We start from the raw sequence: 24138 nt of genomic DNA on the forward strand, positions 1-24138 counted from the left end.
GCTTGAGGACTGGGTATTCTGTCTAGTTTTCAGCTTCTGGCGTTATTTCTTGTCTTCCAGCCAAACAAACTCCGTCAATTAAAGAGAAACCCTCGAATTCCTATGTAGGCATGATCTGATAATAAAGTTTGCTATACAGACTCGGTGGTCATAAGCCAGACATGGGTATCCCGCAGCCTCTGATACTACTAAGTACGCGACCACCAATCATGGCGTGATATCAAGTGACTCAATGTGCTTGAATAACTTACCCATTCAATTATCACAAGCCTTCTCAGCCTCAAAGCTCTGAAACCGTAAGCTCGGGCTAACTTCAGCTGAATGAAGAACTAGAGGTGTTGTTGTCTATGATGTCATTGGCTGGTTTGGCGATGCCGCACATCCGTCTTATTGCGTATGATGAGTCCTCGAAGGATCCGTTGCGTGCAAAGACGACGTGTATAAAACGCCACAATATCTTCATTCTCACATGAAAATATTATATGGTTCTTCAATTATCTCATCTGTTATTTCTTTCATTCAGTTCGTGCTTGACTGACCAAAACTACACTTGGTAAAAGTGCGGGAAAAGAAAAAACAGCTTACACATTACTTATAATAACTTCACTTCTACTCCAATGGCAACTTTGAAAGTCCTGATATGCGGAGGCGGTTGTGCCGGACCAGCCTTGGCCTTCTGGCTCACTCGTCTCGGTCATCACGTAACCATCGTCGAGCGCTTCCCAGCCCTACGCGCAACTGGTGCACAAATCGACTTTCGTGAACAAGGCATTGCAACTCTCAAAGTAATGGGCCTCATGGACGAGATTCGCGCAAGACTGGTTGACGAAGCAGGCGTTGCTTTCGTCGATACCAATGGAAAGATCTTAGGAACAGTGCTCGCCAATACATCAGGCAAAGGCGCCCAGTCCATAACTTCTGAATTCGAAATAATGAGAGGAGACGTTGTAAGGATTCTATATAATGCAACGAAGGATGATGTCGAGTATGTTTTCAACAAAACTGTTGAGAAGTTTGAGCAAGACGATAAGAATGTACTTGCGCACTTCTCTGATGGGACATCGGATACCTTTGATATCCTTGTTGGAGCAGATGGTCAGGGCTCAAGAATTCGGAAAGCGATTGAACCAGCGGATGCTCCGGATCCTTACCGAAAACTGGGTATTCACATGGCTTATTATTTCATCCCACGCGAAGAAGGGGATAGTAATATCCGCAGGACATATCAAGCTTCACAAGGTCGAATGATATTCCGTCGAACCCACAACTCAACAGAGACTCAAGTTTATCTCATTCTCAAGGACGATTCTCCTGAAGTCTCCAGTATTCATAGAGGTTCAGTTGAGCAGCAGAAAGAGTTTTGGACACAAAGTTTTCGCGGTGCAGGATGGCAAACAGAGCGTTTCCTGGAGGGCATGAAGACAACTGAGAACTTTTACTCTCAAGAAGTTGTCCAAGTTCAGACAACTACTTGGCATAAAGGCCGCGTGGTCCTCCTAGGTGACGCAGCTTACTGCCCCTCTCCGTTCAGCGGTATGGGAACCACACTCGGCTTCATCGGTGCCTATGTGCTAGCGGGTGAGATTCAAAAGAACCCCGAGAACTTGTCCTTGGCCTTTGAGAACTATGACAAAGTGCTACGACCATTTGTTGACGAGGTTCAGAATATCAAGCTTGGGCTTATCCGGTGGGCTATACCTGATACTCAATTGGGTGTTACAATTCTTCAGTGGATTGCATGGTTTGTATGTCTTTTGAGAATTCCTTATCTTATTTCAAGGTTTTCGAGTGAGGAGAAGGCAGGGTGGCCGTTGCCGAAGTACCCTGCGCTGAAGGTGAGCAAGTGACTTTTGGTGTATCCGCAGCAATACTTAAGGCATTGGAGGTTTAATATGGCATATTAAGCAACTCTACTCAGTACTCAGTCATGTACAGGATGAGGCTAATGACACTGTGGAAGCTGTCTTCATAACACCAGAATCATGATTTTTAGTTCTAGCAACTCAATTTATATTCAATTGACTCAACTACATTTATTGAGGAACCTCAACGTCCTTGCTAGTATCAAGCTCTTCAAATCTTCTCAGGTCCATAGGCTTCTCCAGCAGGGGAATGACGTAAGGATCGAAAGTCTTCCAGTAAGGGTTCTCAAGATGATACTTCTGGCTCTGCAAAACAATCAGCACATGTCCCCATATTCAATTGACAAGCTACTTACGCTCTCTTTCTCATAGCGCTCAACGATGGTGAAAGCCCGTCGGTCAGCGGTGGACTGCATGACGTGCCATGAGAGGGTCTCCTTGTCCTGGGAGTAGACGCGGCTAGCCTCGATAAGCTTGGCGGTGAGCTTCTTGAGGGACTCCTCATCGTCTTTGGCGTAGAGGTGGACAACGATTGTGTAGACCATTTTGGCTGATTTGATGTGGATGTGTATGGGGATATGGCTCGTGAGTGTTGAGGAGGGGTTGTTGAGCGTATTGGTTTTATGGTTTCTGCTAGGAAGTGGGGATCATGTGATCTCCCCACTGATCGACTGATGCCAACGAGATGCGCGATTACCGCCCTCGAAGTATTGTGCTGGATGAATTGCTCCGATTTATATAGAGTACCTAAGGCTTGAAGTAGGAACGTAACAGTTTTATACAGTAGCTTCAAAAAGGTGTTGTCAAATTATCTGTTCTAGGGTAAGCGGATGGATTGGGACTTTGAAAGTGCTATTGCGAATTCTAAACAAATTCTCACATATGTATACACAGGAATCAACAAGATGGCATTTAAAAGTATTGGATCTTATGGCTTCTATAGAATATATTAAGCTGTTGGTTCCTTCGCTCCCTGAGTGCTGATCAATATGTAAAGGTGATTGTAAATTTTCTCATGTTAGGTAGCGAAGATAAAATTAATATTTTATCAAGCCAAGCTCAAAGAGTTCCGGTAAGGCTTAGGCATATTCTCACTGTAATTCATAAGTTATAAGTAGCACGCCTGGCATTTCATATCTCGATCTCAATCATCTTACCATAGAAATACTAGTCAGTGCTTTGGTGTTTGGAAAATTCATCAACTCATTAGTGCCACATCACCAAACAATGTCGTCATCGCATCTCGCCAAGACAAGAAAAACACCAGCTGATTTGCGCCCAAAGATTCTCTGGAAACCGTATGGAAGCTTTTCACTAACCTAGTGCGTGCATTGCTCTCATCCCTGTCCCCTCCGATGGTCGCCCGCCGAGGAAGATCTTTCAAGGATCCACAGGTGCCGCCTCACCGAGACCGTGCATGACTTGACCCACTGGGAGCCTCACGGCACTTATCTATCAGTGGGTCAAGAGATCATTCCGCCTTGAATCGGAATTTGATAAGGACAAACAGTGGTTCTTGGTTGCTGGATGCAACCATTCCTCAGACATGTTCTTCTGAAATTTGGACATTTCATCTTTTAAGTTTACCAGGAGAATGGATGGCCTTCTCCAGGTCTTTTCTCCAAGTTTCGAATGTGACGTGTAACGGTGCAGAATGTAACTCGGCCGAGTTGTTGGTTGGTTGATGAGGAGAAAAAGAAAAGGGTCCTCATTTCATTGCAACAACGCACCCGAGCTGAAAAAACAAACCTTGTATCGAATGATAGAAACTTGGAATCGCCTCACTAAGACTCAGGGATCGGAAGCTCAACACACGATCCTCGTCCATATTCTGATGAAAAGGAAGTCTTGGCGAAGGAAGGATTCTCCGATCGTCGTCCCTCCCGGAGCCTCATGACAGATGGATCTAATCATCACGGGAACAAAATCACGGCACGCGAGTCAGGCCAGGGCTCGGAGTCTTGTAAACTACCGAGTGAGAACTCTTCAGATCGATGTGACGCAAGGCATCATTTATACACAACAGGACTGTCAAAGGTCCACTGTGTTATCACCATAGAAAAGCGTCTAGCAAGGTACGAAAAATTTAATTTCTGGACCATGTTTTGATAAGTTATAGGAGAGGATCTGCCTTAACACCGAGTTATCTCGACTCGACGTCATATGTTCTCGGTCCGAGACCCACACCGAGCGGACCGGCGCTCCCGGACACTCCGCTGTCTTAATTGGAACCTCACCTTAAGCCCGAAAAGGCACCGCCCTATCGAGAATATGAAAATGGCCGCCAAATTTACTATCGCCAATTCTGAATGTCAGATTTCTGAGTAGAATTCCAGAAGAAAAGAATCGTTCTAGTGTACCTTGCCCCTGGGACTAGTGCAGTGAAATACATCATTTATTGTTCATAGCGAAAAAAAAAACATGAGTCGTGATGGGAAACCCACAGAGTCTCGGCGGCTTCGTGGTGGTATAGTGGACCGGAATCACGACTCCACACCTCGCAACGACCAAACATGCACGGAAACAGACAACGTGCGATGATAAGACAAGTGGGAAGACGAGACAATCGATGTCATCATACTGGGCCAGACGAAATGATGCTCCAAAACTCTTTTATATCTCTTATCTCTCGCTCTTGAGTCAACCTCCCCTCTAACAGCACGCTCTCTCCTTATCACACCTACCCATCATGTCTAATTATATCCCATCTTTCTCTGCGCCTAATTCAAGGCCCGGGTCCCCTCTACCTTTGGGGTCACCGTCTGCTTCAAGACCTACGAGCTTCTACGCCAATTCTAGAGCGAATTCGTTCGTGGGCACGAGACGAAACTCTGCTGTTCCTCCGACCTCGAGAAAGAACTCTGTTGCTGCTCCTTCGAGGAAGAATTCTACTGCTCCCCCTTCAAGAAGAAACAGTGAGGACAAGGGTGCTTCGGATCCTGAGTCTACGGACCTTGAGGTTCTGAAGAATGAGAAGGGCGAACCCCTTGCTGGGCGTATCGTCGGTGGTAAATATGTCGATCCAAGCAATGAATCCGTCGACCCTGAGTTTGGGGCTATTAAAACGGTCGATATCGATATGCCTCTTACCCTGACGGAACTTGTTAATGAGAAGGGCAAGGAATACATCGTGCTTGGTTTTGCGACTGGCGATAAGGAGAACCCGTTTAACTGGAATCCTTGGTATAAGCGATCTATCTCAACTATTCTCAACTTGATGACCCTGTTCATCGGTCTTGCTACTACGGCCTACAGCTCGGGTATTGCTAGCATGTGCAAGGACCTCGATGCTCCTAACATCAAGGGTCAATTGGGTCTTTTTACTTTCAACATCAGCTGTGCTGTCGCACCCATGGTGCTAGCTCCCTTCTGTGAGTTGGTCGGTCGCAAGGTCGTCTATGCCAGTTCATTTCTGTGCTTCTCACTCCTCTTCATCGGCCTCGCTCTCGCCAAGGACATCGACACCATCATTGGCCTTCGACTCCTCCTCGGTCTTTTCGGCTGCGTCGGTACTATTCTTGTCGGCGGTACCTTCGATGATATGTACGAGCCTCACCACCGAAGTCGACCTATGGCTATGTTCAGCTGGGTCGCTATTTTCGGAACTGTCGCCGCTCCCATCTACGCTGGTTTCATTGACCAGGCTATTGGATGGCGATGGATCGAGGGTATTCAGGGCATTGCTAATGTTCCTCTGCTCCTTGTTATCTTCTTCTACTTCCCTGAGACCCGTGGTGGTGTCGCCCTTCATAAGCGAGCCAAGGCTCTTCGACAAGCTACTGGTGATGAGCGCTACGTCTCTGCTGGCGATATCCTGACTCCCAGTCTTCAGGCTATGCTTAAGGCTAGTTCCGTCAAGGCTATTCACATGTTGGTTACCGAGCCTGTCGTCTTCGCCTTCGGTCTCTGGATCGCCTTCTGCTGGGCTGTTGTCTTCCTCTTCCTTTCCGTTATCCCCATCACCTTCCAGGAGCACCATGGCTGGGGCGAAGGTGTCAGCGGTCTTCCTTACATCTCTCTCTGCATCGGTACTACTCTTGGCTGGTTGGCTCATCACCTCCAGATGCGCAAGTTTGACCGTCTTGTCGCCGACCCCAACATCAAGGTCACTCCCGAAGCCCGTCTGTACGGCGCCATGTACGGAGCCGTCTTCCTCCCCATTGGTCTCTTCATCTACAGCTTCACCCAATATTCTCATGTATCTTGGGTTGGCCCCGCCATTGGTCTTGCTCCTATTGCCTTTGGTATCTACTTCGTTTTCGAGAGTACCTACAGTTATACCGCTGATTGCTATGGTGAGAGCTCTTCTTCTGCCATTGCTGGTCAAGGTCTTATGCGAAACACTCTTGGCGCTGTTACGCCTTTGTTCGCCAATGCTTTCTTCCATAATGTCGGAAGTCAGTATGCTGGTCTCATTCTTGCCTTGTTTGGTACTGTACTGAGCTTGATTCCTTTCGTCATGTTTAAGTATGGATATAAGCTCCGAGCTCGCAGCAAGCTGGCTATTGAGATGTAATTCTGCATGTATGATAGAGAATTCGTCAATGATTTGGAATGAAATAAGAAATAGATAGCATTGAACTATAGAATATTTGTTAATGGGACTGAATACATGAGCTTTATATAGCTTGAAGACATGTGAATGAAGAATTAGAAAGCCTTATTGCGACAAAAAGCGATTATAAGTAGGTAGCTTGGTAGTGATGGCGAAGAAAGAGTCTAGGAGAGGCAGGGATTTGTTTGTATGCAAAGTTTGTTTTTGAGTACGCAATAAGTATATAAGTCTGTCTGCAATTGTTTCCTCCAACAACAACACGAGGCATCGCCTCAAATCACCAGCGACCGTGGTGTAGTGGTTAGCATTAACGCCTTCCAAGCGTTAGAGAGGGGTTCGATTCCCCTCGGTCGCATTTTTGGTTCCAATCTGTCTACCCCTGTAAGATGTATTACCCCTGTCCACCTAGTGATAGTGCCTTGTTAGTCCACACCAGAAAACCGCTCGCTGCAGCAATTATTTATAATTATATTAATACTACTTATTCTTATTGTTTTATTTTTTTCTTTATTAATTACATAAACTTATTTCTCTAATTATAGACAACTGTTATTTAAGTTACTTAACACCCTGATCTACGAGGTCTTGCATCCTTAAGTAGTTAACTGAAAGCACTATTTATGCTTATAATATTTATTCTATAAAATTTCCCCCTAATGCTGCCAGCCAAACATAACGCCTGTAAATCGCAATTGAACATCCTGAAGCAGTCTCTTTTGAGCAGACCACTGATCGCCATCTAACAATTCACTCACCTTTGCTATCAACCAACCCAACCTTCTCATCCTCAACATCCATAAATTCCTTCTCACATGACTGTCTTCATCGCCATCCTGGTCATTGGCCATCTCATATACCGCTGGTCGGTGATTAGACTGCTGGTGGTCGGCTTGAAGGTCTCGATCCTGTAACTTAAGACTGTCAAGCAGCTTCGCACAAATGTCGATGAGAAGGATGGCATTCCGTGATTGAGAAGAGTGACCTTTCCAAGCATAGGGAAGTGCTTGATGAGACTGAAGCTATGGGGCAGAGCGACCATTAAATCGACGAGTGCCTCTTTTCCTTGGGTACAGTTCATGTCTTTTCCGAAGCAAGGCTTCATAACGATATCCATCTAATCCTCTTATCAGCATGCTTTCTTTCAACTCTTGTTGGGATGTCGTACAGCAAAGTTTGACTCAAGTCGTTTCAAGCTCACAGGCTTCCCGGTTTCATACGAGTCTCCAATCTTCTTAAGAGCACCTTTGATGATCTGTAGAGCCAGAGGCGAAAAGTCTTTGATGGCGCGGGGTGAGAACATAGGGTTGACAATGCCGCGGCGCACTTTGCGTGCGGCTGGATCCATGATAAATGGCAGGGCGTCGAGCTCCCTGGCGAATCTGAACATAGCAGGCTCCTTGAAAAACTTGTTACCAGTAGAGTAGACCCTTGGCAAACCATAATGGTAAGTGGTGCATCACGGTTACTTGAGGGTTTGCGTACTCACTTGTGATAGAAGTTTGGGTCGTTGATATGCACCCTGTTGGGACTCATTCGGACAATTGGGCCTGAGTTCCTATTAGTAACCAAATCACATACACCGGGGCGCTGTTACTTACCATATCTCTCGTGAAGTCGAGGATAGTCCTTGATGTAGTGGCCATCGAGAATGACGTCCTGGTAGAACTCATACCAGCTAGTAGCCGCTGCAACCTTAGGCCCTGGGACATTTCTAAGGGGATGCAAAAAGAGACGATAAAATACAAGGCATAGCCAATAAAACCCAAAGACTCCGAAGGCTACAGCGGTATAGTAAAGGATGTTCTACGAAGTGGAAGTGGTTGCCCAGCCATGTGCTGATAGGAAGCCAGTGTTGAACATGGCCTCACGCGGAATGATGAGCTTGATGGAAGACATGGTGAAGGTATATTGAGGAGGATAGCTTTGACTTTCTCATCTACCAGTTTAATTTCAGGTCTTTTTAAACAAGACCGTCTATTGTACAAAGCCAGTGGTCAAGTCTTCAATCGGGGAGGTGTCTCCCGAATGGGCAATTTTCCAGCTCCGTAGGGTGCCGCGTTGCAGATCGTTGGCTGATAAAGAGCGGGTTATCCCAAAATGGTATCTTTTCGTACTTATACTCCCAAGACTGCTATGGTATATGAGAGGAGGCTAATGCTCAATCTTTTGTTATAGTGGTATATTTAAAGTCGACATGCATCGCGTGCTGAAGATGAGCAGACCACTACAAACTCATCATCCGCCTTGACTAGCTATACGGTATATTTCAACTTTAACACAATGATTGCGACTATAAACGGAGACACAAAGGTCAATGGAAGGAGCCATCCGACCGAAGTCCGCATTCCTGACATGTTTGGTTCAATAATGTCTGCAACGCCTATGGTGAACCCTCACCACTTCAAAGTCAAAGCAGCTGCCGATGCCTTTATCGCCGAGTAAGTCAAGCCTCCTCACTTGGAAGGACTTCAAGTTCTCTGATCACAATCTAGTTATTTGAAGATGGAGAAACATGAAGCAGAAAAGAACCGAAAGGCCGACTTCTGTTTCTGCGCCTCGGCCATGGCTTCTCATGCAGATGCAGAAGCACTTAGGACCATGGTTGACTGGCTGAACTGGGTACGCAACAGGATATCCTGACACTCCAAAGTTTCAGGGCACCGACTGACGTAGATCATTAGATCTTCTACTTTGACGAGGGTCAACTTGACCGAGACCCAGTAGCCGCAGAGAAAGAGATCCGACACACACTTGCTGTTCTAGAAGACGGTACTGAGACTCCAGATAGAGAGCAATATCCCATGCGATATTTGTTCCGTACCATTTGGGACCGAGTTAAGAAGGCTGGTCTTCCTAAAGAACTGCTTTATGGAGCTCTACTAATTGCCTCTGTATACAGAGTGCTTCTCCTGATGTTCAAACGCAGTTCAAGATCACGCATAAGCGATACTTGGATGGTCTTTTACACCAGGTGGAGGCGACACGCGATGGAGATGGTCAACCTCGAACGGAGGAGGACTACATCAGAATGCGGAGGAGGACTGTTGGTGGATATCCATGCATCAGTCTCATTGCGTGAGTCTTGACCCAATTATTCATGTCTAGCTGAAGTTAACGATGCTCTTGACAGCTATGCCCACAATGTAAACTTGTCGCAGGAGGCATTTGAGCACCCTTCTGTTCAGGAATGCATAGCTGTAGGCTGTGAACTCGCCTGGATGTAAGTGACATACACTCTCCCTCCATGAGATCTCTGCTAACACAACGCAGCCACATCGACATCGTCTCGTACAAGGAAGACGTCAAGTCAGGTATCGAGCACAACTTTGTCACAGTCCTAAAAAAGAATGGCTTCACCACTCAGCAAGCCATGGATAGAGCTGGTGAGCTTCAGGATGAGTGTTATCGCCGATGGTACCTTGCGCTGGCCAGCATGCCAGTTTGGGGAGAAGAAACTGATCGTGAAGTGTTGAGATATATCAAGGCATGCCATAGCTTTCCTCTCGGTGACTTACTTTGGAGTTTCCAGACTGGTCGGTAGTTGGGAGCCACGGAGGGATACAAGCTGCATGAGACGAAGGTTTTGGATCTGTCGGACCTGGAGCCTATTGCTGCGTAAACAATTCCTACAATGGGAGGCTGCGATCTTATGTTTTCGCGTGGTATTGGGTCGTTGAGGAGCAAACGAGGGGCTTTCTTTGAGTAAGATAGCATATGAGATTACAAATTGGCCTTTGCGACATCGGTGCCTCGTCATATACTTCACAAATGACATTATCAGCTATCTCAAGGAGATATTTAATTGACATTGGCTGCTTTAATCAGTACGTCTTGTAAATAGGGAATTAGTGGGGAATAAGATGGCGTGCTCGAATCAGTGTCGGAGTTCACCCGATCAGTTACACTTGGGGTAAGACTCAATTGAGATACAATGGCTTGAATTAGTGATATTCATCTACTTAAAATGCTTTCATTTCTTTCAATTGAAATAACTTCAAAGCTCTAGGTTAATCATGTCAGCTCAAAAGGACTCGTTTAAGCTCGAGGTAACGATCGCTGGTGGTGGCATCGCTGGTCTCATCACAGCAATCGCACTCCTCAAACACCCCAATGTCAACGTCCAAGTCTACGAGAGAGCACCAGAGTTTAAAGAAATCGGCGCAAGTATAGCTCTGGGTCCCAATGGCCTCAGAACCCTCGACCGTCTTGGTGTCCAGAATGCCTTGGCCGAAGGCTTTGCACAGCGTCAAAAGTCTGGATATCCCATGATATACCGACACTGGAAGACTGGTGAAGTCATCGATCATGATATTCACAATACCGTGCAGAGCAAGAAACATGCGACTGCGCGGTTTCATCGCGCTCACCTTCATCACGCGCTGCTAGAGAATTTACCAGAGGGTATTGTTCATCTGGGGAAGACGACTGTTGATGTTAAGGCGGATCCTGATGAGGGTGCTACGCTTTACTTTGAGGATGGGACAACGGCGACGGCTGATATTGTCGTTGGTGCCGATGGTCTTCGTTCAGTATGTTTCAGAATTTCGGGAGGGAGTCGAGCGCTGACACCTTTGACAGAAAGTCCGCAAGACGTTTGTACCAGAGCATGAACTGCACTGGACAGGCTGGGTCGCTTTCCGCGCTGTCTTTGATGCCGATAGATTAAAGGATGTTGAGTATCCCGAGGACGCAGCTCACTGGGTAAGTTCCAAAGACTCTCGAACCAATAGGTTGCTAAGAAATCAATAGGCTGGCCATGAGACAACGTTCTTCCATTCGCACCTAGGTAAGAGACCAGTACCTCTTCTTCAGCGCTGTCGCTAATGCATGATCATAGGCAAAGGCCTATTTACTATCGTCGGCGGCTACCATGCTGATCCGAAAGACCCTAAATCGCCAGGCCAAGACGCGAAGTGGGATGAAGATGGCAGTGTCGAAGAGTTCAAGAGGTTATACCAAGTACGTGAGCCTTCACCCTAAGTCCTTCGCCCTGACTGACCATCTAGCACTGGAACTCAACCATACGAGCCTTTATAGACGCAACCCCCTACGTTAAACTTTTCCCAAATTACGCCGGCGCAGCTCTCGATACGTGGTCCTTCTCCGACCGTGTAGCTCTCGTTGGCGACGCAGCTCACACCCACGGCGGATCCTTCGCAGCAGGGGGCTCACTCGCCATAGACGATGCATATGCCTTGTACCGTTCGCTCGATCATATTTGGCCTCCTTCGTCAGCGCAAACGGGAAAGCCGACCAAGGCTCAGCTTGCGCAAGTATTTAAGCTATATGAAGCCACTCGCAAACCGCATCTGGATAAGCTCTTGGGCATCGTCCATAAGAACATTTCGGGGCAGAAGTCTAATATCGACCGAGCAACGACGGAGACTGACGAGCAGTTGATACGGCGGGTGAAGGAGAGGATGAATCCTTCGTGGATTAGTGAGCATGATGTTGTTGCTGCGTTTGAACGGGCAGTTGAGAGGATAGAAGGCCGGGAGAAGACGGTGGAGGAACCTCGCGCAAGGTTGTGAGCACGAGTATCACATAGACCGTTTCCAATTTTATCAGTATAACTATTCTCTCTACCGAATCATTCCACCAATTGCAGGCAAAGATCTGCAGGAAAATCAGTACCAGGATAAGTCGTTCGTTCAATCTGCTTGGTTGTTCGTACCTCAGGACATCTTTCAATTACACACCTCATTAGTGGCGAGGAGTTTGTCGGCCCTCAACACAACTAACTTTTACTCAGGGGCAGCAGTGAAAACACTGGAGTGTACTACCCGCGTATATTGAGGTATGTTCTTTGCGTTTGCATTGTGGCTTCAAGCTTCGTATAACCCCTCAACCTTAGACCTACGTCAACAACTGCGCATCATAGAATGAGAAAGAAAGATTAGAAGTCACATTAAGCATTAGAGTGAGAAGTGTTGTTAACAATGTTAATTCAACTATATTCGCAAGTGATATCATCCAGTCATGTCCAAGCTAAACAAATACAAGAGTTGAAGCACCCGCTTCAAACTTCTGAAGTCCTCTTGTTTCTCTTGAAGAAGCAAGGCATCACCAACTCGCCCATCTCGTGCCAGAAGCCAACAGGAGGCTCAGTGAAGGTAGCCTCGTACGCCTCAATCATGGGTCGCTCCCAAACCAAGTCAACCTCGTGAGGTCGGATGTACTTGGTCCTCTTAAAGACCTTCCAGCCAACGAAGAGGAGGACAGCGAGGATCTGCATGGAGTAGTTCTGGAAGAACACCTCAACGTCGAACTTGGGTCGGAAAGCGTAGTATCCGTAGACAAGAACAATGACGAATTGGACAACGAGGGCGATATAGGCACCATAAGGCTGGAAGTAGCCGTAGTACGGTCGCTCAGTCTTGCGGTCGACGCCCTGGGCGACACAGGCGCGGTGGTAGTTGATGAATGTGATGGACATAATCATGAAAGTGATGAGACCGCCACCAGTGACGATGCTGATCAACCAGCCGAGAACCTTGGCGGAACCGTTGGCAACCTGGAGGAAGGAGAGGAAGGGGAAGAGCATGGTGACACAGAAGCAGTAGACGGGAATACCGGACTTGTTGCAGTATCGGAGGAATCGAGGGGCGCGTCCCTCAATGGCCAAAGAGTAGAGAGCTCGGGTAGCGCAGTAGGTGTATGTGTTACCGGCGGAGAAGATGGAGGTGAGGATCAGGAAGTTGACGAGATGAGGGAGACCATCGATGCCAAGGTTAGTCATGGCGATGACATATGGGGAAGAAGCAGCGTTGCCAGTTCCGCCTGCACCGAAGTAGATGTCGACGAGCTTGGGGTCGTTGTAGGCACAGACGATGCCAACAGCGAGAGCACCAATGATGAAGAAGATGCAGAACCGATAGTACACTGTCTTGAAGGCACTCTTGATGGTAAAGGTAGGGCGTTGAGCCTCAGCTGAGACCATTGAGATATACTCGGGGCCGACAACGGTAAAGGCAGCTGTGAAGAGAGCAGCGAGGAAACCTTCAAATTTGCCCTTGTCGCCTGAGCTGAGGTATGTGGTGAATGATCCAGGGTTGGAGAAATGTCGGAAGCCGTAGGCATCGTGATGGGGGTTTCCGCCGACCATGGTGACGAAAGTGAAGGCGAAGAGGAGGAAGATCAAAACGAGCTTTCCACCTGAGAGCCAGAACTCGGATTCACCATAGAATCGAACGGCGAGGACATTGAGAAGACTGTAAGATGGTCAGTATAGTTCAATTGACTCAAGAGGTCAAGCTTACCCGTAGCAGACAATGACTGCAGCGCAGATACCAGCGGTTGGGCCAGCGTTAAGCGCATCAGCATTCCAGAAGGAGATGACAGAGGTCAGGGCAGTGATCTCGAAGGGGATGATAAGAGCCTCGTAGAGGAAGAAGTTCCAGCCAGCGACGAAGCCTAGCGCATCGTCGACCCAGTAGCCGGCAAGACGCACGAATCCACCAGCAACGGGCATGTATGTGTTCATCTCAGCGATCGAGTTGTTGACAAGGGCGAGAACGAGAGAGTAGAGGGTGAAGGCGATGAGAAGACTGCCGGGACCACCTTTGGCGAGACCGCCACCGATGGAGATGAAGAGAGCTGTTCCGATGGAACCACCAGCGGCGATGAGCTGGATCTGACGGTTGTTCAGGCGTCGGTGGAGATGGCCCATGCCTTGGTCGTCGACATATTGAATGCTTGAGGCATCGCCTGCGACGGCACTGCCCTTTGAGGCGGAGTTTCGTCTCTTCTCGTCGTCTGACATTGTGGAATAAAAGGCGTTTCAAGCCAGCCTTTGTGAGAGGGATAGGGATTGAGGAGGATTGGAGAGGATAGGGGTGAAGAGTGCTGGAGACGAGGGTCTGAGGAGAAGAGGAGGCTGGACTGAGTGGATTCATGGCGGTTTATATAGTGTCGAGCAGAGGCAGAGATAACAGGCAGTGAACCATGCCCGGGTAGTACGTGCATGGTGTCGTTGGTTACTTGGAACAAGAGCTTATCTTGCAGGTTAGCTTAGCCACTATCACCCCTAGCCCACGGGTCCAGGCCCCTGCAGTCGGGGTCACCCAAGCCAGCCAAGAGCATAGATTGGAGCGAGCTGAAGAACGACCGGGGTCTTCCCCACGGGGAAGAGCTCGGGTCCACCGAACCAAGACTGACTTAGGTCTGGGGAAAGCCTGTATCGGCACTCGATTAGCTCGTGCAGACGTGGGATTGTGGTGTGTTTGGCGGTCGTGCAATTGGTCAGGGAAATCACTCACTGTTGTCATCTTGCAGCCTTCACTAACCCCCAGGCTTTTTGTTTGAATCGTTAGTTTGGGTTTTTTTGGGGGGGACCGGCTACTCTGCCTACGTCTGGTCTAGACTTGGAGTGTATTTGGGCGTTGCGCATGTGACGAGTGAGGGGTTTGTTCTACGTATTTTGGTGTGGCACAAACACTTGCGACACTTACGAATAGGGTAATTCATTGTGAAGACGTGAATCTCGGTAATCTACAGATGATATCTCTCCGTCGTATGGATACACTCTCAATAGTCTTGTTCGCGCCCCATTATAGATAGGATACTTATCTAAGGTATCACAAAATGGCTCACCTAGGTCAGTCCCTTATCATCTCCCTTGTACGCCGTATAGTCTAAACAGAGTCTGCCCGTGTCCTCGGATTCTCATCCCGATCCCTGCAAGATAAGTACCTTGGCCAATCCCCTCAGCTTCCCACCATCTTTCTTTTCACGCTCAGCTCCTCACGGAATCTCCGCAGGCGTGCAACCACTTCGCTTCGTTTCTCCAAAGGGACTCCAATTAGAACACCACCATGTTTGCAATCTAGAAGCTCTCGGCGCTGGCCAATCACTGCACACACCGTAGTTAATCGGATTCTCCAGCCGAGACGGTAAACTCTAACTTATCGCTCGTGGCAAACACTGAGAAATTGACCGATCAGAGCGTTTACTTCGACCAGAGTACATTGGATCATTTGTAGCTCGATTAATTGGCTCTGCGATTGCGGCGAATTGTTACTGAGTTGGCCGCTATAGCTTATGGGGTTAGTTAGGGAGCCTGGCCTGGCACTCGAGAGATATCCACTCCGGAGACAGTGGAGGTCAGCAGGGGCGGGAGGTTGGCAAGTATACACGAGATACGCCCTAGTTTTCGATAACACGCATTGATGATGATGTTTGGGCTTAATATTGAGTGTCATTTCCTCACGCTAGTCATTACCAGGAGCTTGGGTCAGGCTAAGATCACCAGACTATCGAGTGACACTGATAGTATCGCATGCTCCTTGGAGAGTGCTGTCTGTTTCATACTCGCAACTACTCCTTGAAAGTAATCCTCGGTGATGCTCTTATCCAGCTGCTAGCTACTTCTCTGATATTGACTTCAAGAATCAGAGCTTCTTTGTTTATTCTCTGCATTAGGTATGCAAATCAGTCACAATTTGAGTCTGGTTAGTATATGAATGTCCATGAAGCAAGAGACAGATATCAACTTGTTTCAGTCTCGCAGAGTATAGTATCTCTGATGTATAGCTTCGTTAACCCAAGAACCCTCGATATATGTCCGTTCGGCCCGTTCTTAAGAAGATCCTCGAGGACTTTGACAGCAAATTCTTGGGCCTCCATCAAGTCTATGTCCTATTCCAAATCGTGTATGCATTTCCTAAAGTGAACCCAAGAGACTCTATGCCTCTCCGTTTGCATATGTCCAGTTGTAAGAGCATTACTTATCTCCAGTTCCATGTCAGCTTGAACCTAGTTGTATACTTACCTTGAACCCAACAGCTCGGGTGGTCCAGGTTCAACTCGATAGTATCCTTGAAGCATTACGCAATGATGATAAAGAAAGCCACGACCCTTTGAATCACGACCAGTAACATGATATCGAACAAGCATATTCAACTATTCTCACGGATCTCAGGTCACATGATCGGGATCACTCCCGAGCTCTGCACCGGATTCTCTCCCGACCCCCGTACCGCGCCGCACCTAGATCAAAGCTTCATTCCTAAACAGGGAGGTGCTAACTCCCATGCTCGATAGCTGAAAACGAATGTCTCTCCTCGAAAAACGTGGGCTTGTGTTGGAGAAACGTCGTTGTATCTGTTCAGAGCCTCAATTCTGGCACTGGCGATCTCCCTCAAGCCATCTTATGCAGGCGTTGGGAAAGGGCGCCTATGAACCAATGGGGTATTATGCGCGCTGAAATGCAAGCAAACTTCAGCCTCGTTTTTTACTCCAACTGTAGAGGAATGGCCTGAGGAGGAAGTTGTCCGGGACGATTGTCGCTAGCCGAGCCGTTCCCGAGATACTAAGTTAGACTGTATACACCATATCGGCTTCTCCAACGCCGTCTAGGGAGCTATTATCTCTCCTTCGGCTTCATGAGAAATGTCATCAATTGGTCTATTCGATATGATGCCGTGGAGGTTCATGTCGTAGGACTTTGTTGATCTGTGCTGCAACCACTTCGACAGCCCGAGCTTCATCCTTCGCCGCCCTGGAGGATAGGCCAGAGTATGAACAACAGCTCATATAGCTTGAGGATAACATGTTTACCATGGGAAAGAACTAGCGAGGTCATGGTGTATTCCCCCCACCGGCGGGCTAACGGCATCGACTCCGCGTTAACCTACAACGATATCCCCATCCCTAGCTCTCGCAGTGCTGTGCCATTTGTGACATGGCTCTAAACAACCCCAAGCTTATCTTCAGGGGAATTACTGTCAGCCACAAGCGCTGGTTGATAATGATATGACGCCATGTTCTCATGCCGAGATACCTCCAGACTCGGCATTGACACTTCAACTATTCACAGCGGCGATATTACCAACACTGGTAAAAGGTGATGTGTCTATCTGCGTGGTTAGTTCGGTGGGCCTGTGAATCTTGATAGCTATCCGCAATGCTCCCCCGCGTCGAGTTGACACCTTGCAGGGGCATGAGCAAGGTCAGCACTTACGTCTCTAGAGTATCAGCTCGTTCTTGGACCAGGCTGTCCTCATGGCATCTCGTTAGTTCATGTGGGCCTCCGTCTAATACTGCCATAGCATCAACGAAACAGTCGCTACAAGAAGGGCAACGTGGACAACGCTCCGCTTACAAGCAGGGTCTTGATCCTCAAGTGAAAGTCCATGCTTGACTCGTCTTACGACCTTGGCCTTCCCCGGATTCAGGCGGAGGCTTCAGGGTCTTGTGTGGAGGCAGAACTGGACCGTGGCCCACCGAGATGAGCTTGTTGATATCGCTTAATGACTTACACGATAGCCTGTGGATACTGCCTATTACGCGACGGAGTAGAGTGACGTCTATGTCAAAGGAGGCGGAGTAGTCATCTCCACATTGACAGCTACTGTTGAACCACGCAGGGGCAACGGTGACTATGTCTTCAAAGTGATTTGAGCACTCGTTTCAAGGCAAGTTTAGCCAGATGTATCCAGGGGACCTGAGTTAATGTGATCATTTGGGCCTCGAGGGATAGGCGACAGTGTCTATGCTTACCAGGCTTGAGGCTGTCAGGCCTGGGAGATACGAAGCATAATTGTGGCCAATTGCTCGACCTCAGTCCTCGGAAGGGGCGGGAGAGTAGTACGATGGAATCATGTATGCAAGTTGAATGTCACATAACCACTTGGGTAAAGATACCAACACACCGGTAAAGCGTCTACACTTGGCACGCATGCAGATCCAGTCTTGGCAGTCGATTTAGCAATTGCCGATAAACAAGCTTCAATAATCTGGTCTCAAAGATATTACTGTTGATTCTCTAAGTAATGATCAGCGTGATCGTCGAAACTGTAGCTCTCCAGTGTGGTCGAAAAGAGCCTCTCCTCTCGCATCTCCGTCCCGAGCATTAAAGCAGCTCCAATCATGACAGCAAGCCAACGCTATGCATTAGAGCTATCTTGGAGCCTCACCCGGTATCAAATCGAGACTAGACAGCACCTTTTGGGTTCGATAGGCGGAGTTGCCACGTTCTGGACAGGTCTTTGATCGACGATTTGTGGCGGCTAGAGCCAGTGCTCTTTGGGCGAGTGCATATGTTTAGCTACTTGTGGTTACCTGAATGAGATCTCGGTCAATTGGAGTAAAACACAGTTCTTTGTTGGTAGAGATAGGGTGCTAGGCTTTGTATATTGCTCTTAATCAGTCGAGCGTTCTGGACTCTTGGCGTGAGACATTCGTGGCAAAGATACCAGAGGCAAGGGAGGGAAAGAATTGGCGATTTGGGCAGAATACGAGAGTAATTTTTCATCAAGGCACCGGACACTATCAATGCCGAGGGATCTGTGAGGTGTGCTATCGCTCAGATCGCCCTGGCAATCTTGAGTGCTTCAACGCTCTTGATTCCTGACTACCTCGCAAACTTTCCTCCCTACCACCAAGGCTCAGTCCATGCCTCTGAGAGATTTCAACTCCTACTTCTACCTTCATTCCATTATGTCTGAATATAGAGTGCCGCTATCATTGCTATGCACTCAAGATAGCTGTCCAGCTGTTCTGTCCATTCCATCCATTCGCTTTCGCACGGATCGCATGGTGATAATGCTTATGTCGCATCAAACACCGTATACCTACCTGTTCTGTATGCTAATTTTGTTGATGCAAGGGACAACGGGACCTGGAACCATCGGCGCATGAAATCGTTTCATCAATATGTTCAATATTATGGCCAGAAGAGCTCTGCAGTTCAACCAGCTCAGCAGCATCTCGATCCCGAAATCTATGTACCTGAAAAACGCTCTATCTAACATCCCCAACACCGGTTTTGGTATGATACACTCCATCTAATCCTTCTTCGCCTTTTTATTCTTGGGCACACGAACAACCCAATAGATCCCAAACGCCGCCGCAATGTTAAACACACAATAGACCCAAAGAAGTCCGAAATCCCTCCATCGATTACCATAGCTCATGCTCTTACTCTCCAGAAATGTGTTGGTGTCTGAGATAGTGCAGTACTGACACTCTGTCGCAGCAGTGTTGACGATGTAGCCGCCTACGTTGGACAGGTACGACTTCATGTATTCACCGCATGTTGTACCGTTGGGTGCAGTGAAGGTGATCAGTTCGTTGTTTTCGCACCCTGCGTCGGCGTTGGCCATTGATGTACCCATTAGACCTTCTACGACGTATGTGAAGGGTGAAGCGCGGTACATGAAGATCCAGAAGCCGGGGAGTTCTTCTGGTGACGCAAGGATACTGACACAGTATTAGTGATAGGTACAAGGAATCGGCTTAGAGTGACTCACCCGCAAAAGGAAAACATCATGATCATGATCAGAGTAACGAGACCGCCGGCAACTTCAGCAGTCTCGAAGCCCGCGATGATCATATGCGCAAACGTGCTGGTGAACATGAAGAACATCCACACAAACAGAAAAACAGTTGCATTTCGTGCATCCGTAGCATCAGTCGCATAGCCGTTGCGGTACAGGCCTGTTGGGAAATACCAGCAAACAAAAGATAGTACAGCCATGAGCTACGCTACTGTTAGCTACAAATCTCCCACATATTTAGTACGCAGTGGAGTCTTACCGAGTTCCATACTGCTTCTACCAGAATTGTAGAAACCATAAATGCCTTCCAAGAGTAGGTCTTCGATGGCCGCTCCCGCGCTTCGTACATGGTGCGTTGGGCGACGTAGTCGGGAAGCATCTGCTGGACAACTTGGGTGAAGATCGTGAGGAACATTAGGACACCAAACATTTGGTTCTGGAGACCACGTTCGGTGTTTTGGCCATTTAGGAACGATAGGCCGATGAAGAGAGACTGTTTCCATGATCAGTGGCAGTCTCGTATATGCGGTAGGGAATACTTACTGCGCCCGCAGACAGGATGACCTTGGAGTAGATGTATCCAGGACTTCTCCAGTACTGTTGAAACAGTCGCTTGGTGACCTGTGTGTACTGCATGTGCGATGTAGCAGCAAACTCGTTGTACTCAGTTCCATCATGAGTGCCTGACCCAACAAGGGTATCTCCTTCAGCTGCCAATCGCTCAAGCTCCTGTTGAACATTCTCATGCTCGCGCGATTTGCTCCAAACCTCAGGCCAATCGATCTCTGTATGAGCTCCCGGAGCAGCTCCAATGACCTCAAGCATGTACTCAGCGGGATTGACACCAACTGGACACTTCGGTGCTCCATTGCGAACAAAGTAGTCAACCAAAACCTTCGAGTTCCTACCAATATCACCAAAGTAAATGGTTTTACCGCGAGACAACAACAGCAGTCGGTCAAAGCGTTGAAACAGCATAGCTGAAGGTTGATGGATCGTGCAGAGGATAGCCTGGCCGTTGTTGGTAAGCTTCTGCATCAAGTTGCAGATAGACCAAGACGTTTGACTATCAAGTCCAGATGTCGGTTCATCCAGGAACAACAACAATTGAGGCCGAGCAGCTAACTCAACGCCAATCGTCAATCGTTTTCGTTGCTCCACGTTGAGTCCTTCGCCTGGTACGCCGATGATAGCATCGGAGTATTCCTGCATGTCAAGAAGACTAATCACGGTGTCCACATAATCGAGCTTCTCCTGTCGTGTATATCTGGCTGGTTGACGAAGAAGAGCGCTGAAGTTAAGGGCCTCGCGAACTGTTTGGGTGTGGACGTGAAGGTCTTGTTGCTGAACGTAACCGGTCTTGCGTTGGAAGGATTCGTCTCGTAGTTTTCCATCGACGAGCATCTGGCCTGTTACGACGCCCATTGTGACTCGGCTTGCGAGGACGTCCAGTAATGTGGTCTTACCAGCGCCGGACGCACCCTATTACTACGTTAGTACATATTCATTTGGATGTGGTTCGTCACTTACCATCAGAGCAGTCAAGGTACCCGGCTTCACCCAACCGTCAACATGATCCAGAATTCGTCGAGTTTCTCCTTTGATCTTTACATCATAGCAGACATTCCTCCAGTGGAATATCGAGGTCTGCTCCTCAACGTCTGTAACCTCGTCGATGCCGTTACCACTTGCGAGCTGTGTACCACTGGCTTTGCCCGTCTCCTCATCACTGAGGGTCTTGTTGGCATGCTTCTTCATCTCTTTGCGGGTAAACACGAGAACCTCGCCCTTAGAACGTTCAGAAGCGATCGTCTCAGTAGCTATCAAGTGCAGTCCCATGAACAGAATCGTGAAGGCGATGACAACAGCGAAGTCGCGCCACTTGTGAGAGTCAACGTAGCCGTATGCTGAGGCAAGGTATGCAGATCCTCGAACAAAGTTCTCCCCTGGTACAGAACCTTGAACAGCACAAGCCTGCGAAAATGACAAAATGTTGCTGTAGTCAGGCCCACTGGGCACAAAGTTGGAACAAGGATAGTTCCTACCGCCGAACTCGTTGATGAAAAGGCTTTCGAGGCCGTAGAAAGTCGGGTTGATCCAGCGGATCCATCCAAGCCAAACAGGCATGTACTGAGGTGGGATTGCATAGCCGGTGTAGAGAGCGATGATGAGTAACAGAATAGAGGCTCGAGCCAAGGCCGCAGCGATGGTCTTGGTGAGGGATGCAATGAGACGGAAGAGCATTGAGAAGCTCAACGTCGTCACAAAGGATACCAAGAGGAAGAAGAAAAAGTGCCCGGCGTCTTGACGAAGGTTTCCCATCCAGTACATTGTCGTATTCATCATGATGGTGTTGAAGATCTTGTACGGCAAGTCTACGACCATGGATGAAAGAGCCTCTGCACTTGGATGATACAGAGCATAGCGCGCGTGTTTCTCAACGATATTTCGTTTGGCGTAGAGGGTCATGATCTCCAAGACGTTGTTGTAAGCATTCATCAAAAGAATGAAGAAGATTAGTAGTCCACGCTTGAGGAAAGCTCCTGTGTCTTCGGGTAGATTGTAGAAGATACTTCCGATAACGAGAGATTCGACAAGATTGCAGAGCAAAAGAGTCACCGTTACGCTAGGATCAGCTTTGAGCATCACCCAGCTTCGACCCAGTGTAAGTCTCATCTGCTCCATATACGATAAGGTAAACGGTGATTTTATGCGCTGAGACTTGGACTGATCTCTCTTCCTTGAGTCGACGAACTTTTCGTAGTGTTCGCCTCCGAAAGGATGTCGCTCGATATACTCATCCATCTCAGTGAGGAGATGCTGTCGATGGGCGCTGTCTTTCCAAGCTTGCGCGAACTCATCTGGTGATCGGGGAGCTTTGCCTTCGTATCCTTCGCGGATGATTCGTTCCTGATGGCTAGTCATGGAGGTTAAGAAATCGGCTGTGGTTTGCTGTTCGGGACAGACGAAGCCTAGGCCTTCGAAATAGGCCTTTGCTTCTTTCGTCTTGCCAAAGAAGATCTGCCGTCCTTGGTATAACACGAGTACTTTATCGAATACCTGCAATGGTCAGTTGAAGTCCATCAAGATACTTACTCGAAACTCACATCGTAGGCATCCTGAGACGCTTGGTAAATGGCCACAGCAGAAGTACACCCCATAACATCAGCCTGTGTTCTCAAAGTCCGGCAAAATTCAAGGGCGTTAGCACTATCAAGACCTCTGGTGCTATTGTCCCAACATTGAAGCGGCGAATAGCTCAATGCTGCCTCTGCAATCGTCACTCGTTTCCTCTCGCCTCCACTAACACCCCTCACAAAGTCGTCGCCCACGCGGGTATTCTTCGTATGAGAAATACCAAACATGGCCATGGTCACATCTCGTAAATGCTCTGCATATTCACGTCGGGAAATACCTTCTGGGATATTCTTCGGGCAGCGAGCTCGGGCGGCGAAGTAGAGTGTGTCGCCTACTGTGAGATGCGCAAAGTGATGGTCAACCTCAGCTGTGTAAATGGCCTCGCCGCGAAACGCTGAGCGCATTTCTTCGGGTCGAATGCCGGAGTAGTTGATCTCAGATGCATCGTCGATATGGAAGCCGTGTGTGTCGCCGGCCATAGTCTTGAGAAATGTCGAACAGCCTGAACCTGGAGGACCAAGCACAGCCAGCATCTCTCCACTCTGAACAACGCCCTCCAAGTTCTGCAGGATATCGACACGTCTTTGCTTATCGTGCAAAAGTTTCTTGACCATGGTACCAGCCTCAAGGAAGATGTTGCCCACACTCTTCTGGAAGTCTGTATCTGATCCAAAGCCAAATACGTTCAAGTTTCGAAAGGCCACACCAGTCGTTCTCGGCGGGTTTCCTTCAGACGTATCAGTTCGCAGGTCGTAGAATGCCTTTGCCCATTTTTTCGCATTAAAGCTTGAACTGCTGGGGTTTAATGGGCCACTTGCTTGGGGGAATAGAGTCCCTGGTGCAGCACTTGATCGCCTGGTGAGTTCCCGAGCCAGTTGTACGACTTCTTCATTGTTTTGATATTCGTCGTCTTCACTCATGGGAACTTCAGTGTTCTTCTCAGTGCAGACGTGTGTTGAGCACGTTGAACCGATGTCGTTGTGGTAGAATCCCTTGGGGGTACCAGCCCCAGAACTGAACTGTGGGCTGGCTGCCATGTTGAACGATGTTTCAAGATTTTCTTCTAATTGGTGATACCTCTGGTGTATATGAATGATAATGAGGCTCAAGTTGAAGATTCAGGACCAAAGATGGCTTAGCCTGTGATTGAAGAACTGTTAAAGCTTGAAGAGCGTGAAGATGTTTGAGAGAGGAACATTTCAGCAAAGAATTGGGTATTTATTTGATGAAATATGAGTCAAACACAAAGAAAATTAACTTATACAACCCCATAAGCCCCATGTTGGCCCGTCTGGGCATTCCCACA

General features: G+C 48.1%; 8 protein-coding genes and 1 non-coding gene across 11 annotated transcripts; 5 read left to right on the forward strand and 4 right to left on the reverse strand.

Moving 5' to 3' along the window:
- Positions 1–221: 221 nt before the first annotated feature.
- Positions 222–3821, reverse strand: FOXG_05897 (uncharacterized protein). 3 transcript variants are annotated; one of them, XM_018384350.1, is made up of 3 exons: positions 3371–3821; positions 2219–3314; positions 222–2168 (listed from the first exon to the last, which is right to left on the reverse strand). In XM_018384350.1, the coding sequence occupies exons 2-3, from the start codon at positions 2405–2407 to the stop codon at positions 2034–2036; spliced, it is 324 nt and encodes a 107-aa protein (XP_018241421.1). In that variant the 5' UTR covers positions 2408–3314; positions 3371–3821; the 3' UTR covers positions 222–2033. The 3 variants fall into 3 exon arrangements, with proteins under 3 accessions (XP_018241421.1, XP_018241423.1, XP_018241422.1); XM_018384352.1 differs by having other exon boundaries at positions 1886–2168; positions 2219–2956; positions 3020–3821; XM_018384351.1 differs by having other exon boundaries at positions 1886–2168; positions 2219–3821.
- Positions 402–2436, forward strand: FOXG_05896 (uncharacterized protein). Its single transcript, XM_018384349.1, has one exon. The coding sequence runs from the start codon at positions 618–620 to the stop codon at positions 1845–1847; it is 1230 nt and encodes a 409-aa protein (XP_018241424.1). The 5' UTR covers positions 402–617; the 3' UTR covers positions 1848–2436.
- Positions 3822–3880: 59 nt separating the features above from the next.
- FOXG_05898 (uncharacterized protein) lies at positions 3881–6682 on the forward strand. Its single transcript, XM_018384353.1, has 2 exons — positions 3881–3937; positions 3982–6682. Exon 2 carries the CDS (start codon positions 4552–4554, stop codon positions 6376–6378), a length of 1827 nt encoding a protein of 608 aa, XP_018241425.1. The 5' UTR covers positions 3881–3937; positions 3982–4551; the 3' UTR covers positions 6379–6682.
- Positions 6683–6700: 18 nt separating this feature from the next.
- On the forward strand, positions 6701–6772 carry FOXG_19139. The gene has a single exon. It is a non-coding gene; the product is annotated as a tRNA-Gly (tRNA).
- A 453-nt stretch (positions 6773–7225) lies between these two features.
- On the reverse strand, positions 7226–8313 carry FOXG_05899 (uncharacterized protein; the record flags this gene model as incomplete). Its single annotated transcript, XM_018384354.1, has 5 exons — positions 7226–7531; positions 7583–7844; positions 7904–7964; positions 8016–8128; positions 8225–8313. The coding sequence occupies 5 exons, from the start codon at positions 8311–8313 to the stop codon at positions 7226–7228; spliced, it is 831 nt and encodes a 276-aa protein (XP_018241426.1).
- Positions 8314–8697: 384 nt separating this feature from the next.
- Positions 8698–9958, forward strand: FOXG_19140 (uncharacterized protein; the record flags this gene model as incomplete). The annotated part of the gene is made up of 6 exons (XM_018399322.1): positions 8698–8855; positions 8910–9036; positions 9099–9251; positions 9317–9492; positions 9548–9637; positions 9688–9958. The coding sequence occupies 6 exons, from the start codon at positions 8698–8700 to the stop codon at positions 9956–9958; spliced, it is 975 nt and encodes a 324-aa protein (XP_018241427.1).
- Positions 9959–10325: 367 nt separating this feature from the next.
- On the forward strand, positions 10326–12017 carry FOXG_05902 (uncharacterized protein). The gene is made up of 5 exons (XM_018384355.1): positions 10326–10946; positions 10996–11118; positions 11167–11203; positions 11255–11376; positions 11424–12017. The coding sequence occupies exons 1-5, from the start codon at positions 10431–10433 to the stop codon at positions 11946–11948; spliced, it is 1323 nt and encodes a 440-aa protein (XP_018241428.1). The 5' UTR covers positions 10326–10430; the 3' UTR covers positions 11949–12017.
- Positions 12018–12348: 331 nt separating this feature from the next.
- On the reverse strand, positions 12349–14388 carry FOXG_05903 (uncharacterized protein). Its single transcript, XM_018384356.1, has 2 exons — positions 13677–14388; positions 12349–13628 (listed from the first exon to the last, which is right to left on the reverse strand). The coding sequence occupies exons 1-2, from the start codon at positions 14177–14179 to the stop codon at positions 12437–12439; spliced, it is 1695 nt and encodes a 564-aa protein (XP_018241429.1). The 5' UTR covers positions 14180–14388; the 3' UTR covers positions 12349–12436.
- Positions 14389–19086: 4698 nt separating this feature from the next.
- Positions 19087–23869, reverse strand: FOXG_05904 (ATPase; the record flags this gene model as incomplete). Its single annotated transcript, XM_018384357.1, has 6 exons — positions 19087–19617; positions 19668–19897; positions 19954–20187; positions 20238–21176; positions 21225–22754; positions 22802–23869. 6 exons carry the CDS (start codon positions 23867–23869, stop codon positions 19203–19205), a joined length of 4416 nt encoding a protein of 1471 aa, XP_018241430.1. The 3' UTR covers positions 19087–19202.
- Positions 23870–24138: the final 269 nt, after the last annotated feature.

Source organism: Fusarium oxysporum, chromosome 2 (genome assembly GCF_000149955.1).
Source record: "Fusarium oxysporum f. sp. lycopersici 4287 chromosome 2, whole genome shotgun sequence".
Taxonomy (NCBI): Eukaryota; Fungi; Ascomycota; class Sordariomycetes; order Hypocreales; family Nectriaceae; genus Fusarium; species Fusarium oxysporum.

What these genes read in the sequence shown, in the direction of transcription:
- FOXG_05896 (XM_018384349.1), top strand. Translation starts at nt 618, where the DNA reads ATGGCAACTTTGAAAGTCCTGATATGCGGAGGCGGTTGTGCCGGACCA.
- FOXG_05897 (XM_018384350.1), bottom strand. Translation starts at nt 2,407, where the DNA reads ATGGTCTACACAATCGTTGTCCACCTCTACGCCAAAGACGATGAGGAG. An exon ending in AGCGCTATGAGAAAGAGAGC is followed by an intron (nt 2,169 to 2,218) that starts GTAAGTAGCTTG and finishes ATTGTTTTGCAG; the next exon opens with AGCCAGAAGTATCATCTTGA.
- FOXG_05898 (XM_018384353.1), top strand. Translation starts at nt 4,552, where the DNA reads ATGTCTAATTATATCCCATCTTTCTCTGCGCCTAATTCAAGGCCCGGG.
- FOXG_05902 (XM_018384355.1), top strand. Translation starts at nt 10,431, where the DNA reads ATGTCAGCTCAAAAGGACTCGTTTAAGCTCGAGGTAACGATCGCTGGT. An exon ending in CCGAGGACGCAGCTCACTGG is followed by an intron (nt 11,119 to 11,166) that starts GTAAGTTCCAAA and finishes AGAAATCAATAG; the next exon opens with GCTGGCCATGAGACAACGTT. An exon ending in AGTTCAAGAGGTTATACCAA is followed by an intron (nt 11,377 to 11,423) that starts GTACGTGAGCCT and finishes CTGACCATCTAG; the next exon opens with CACTGGAACTCAACCATACG.
- FOXG_05903 (XM_018384356.1), bottom strand. Translation starts at nt 14,179, where the DNA reads ATGTCAGACGACGAGAAGAGACGAAACTCCGCCTCAAAGGGCAGTGCC. An exon ending in GCAGTCATTGTCTGCTACGG is followed by an intron (nt 13,629 to 13,676) that starts GTAAGCTTGACC and finishes ACCATCTTACAG; the next exon opens with TCTTCTCAATGTCCTCGCCG.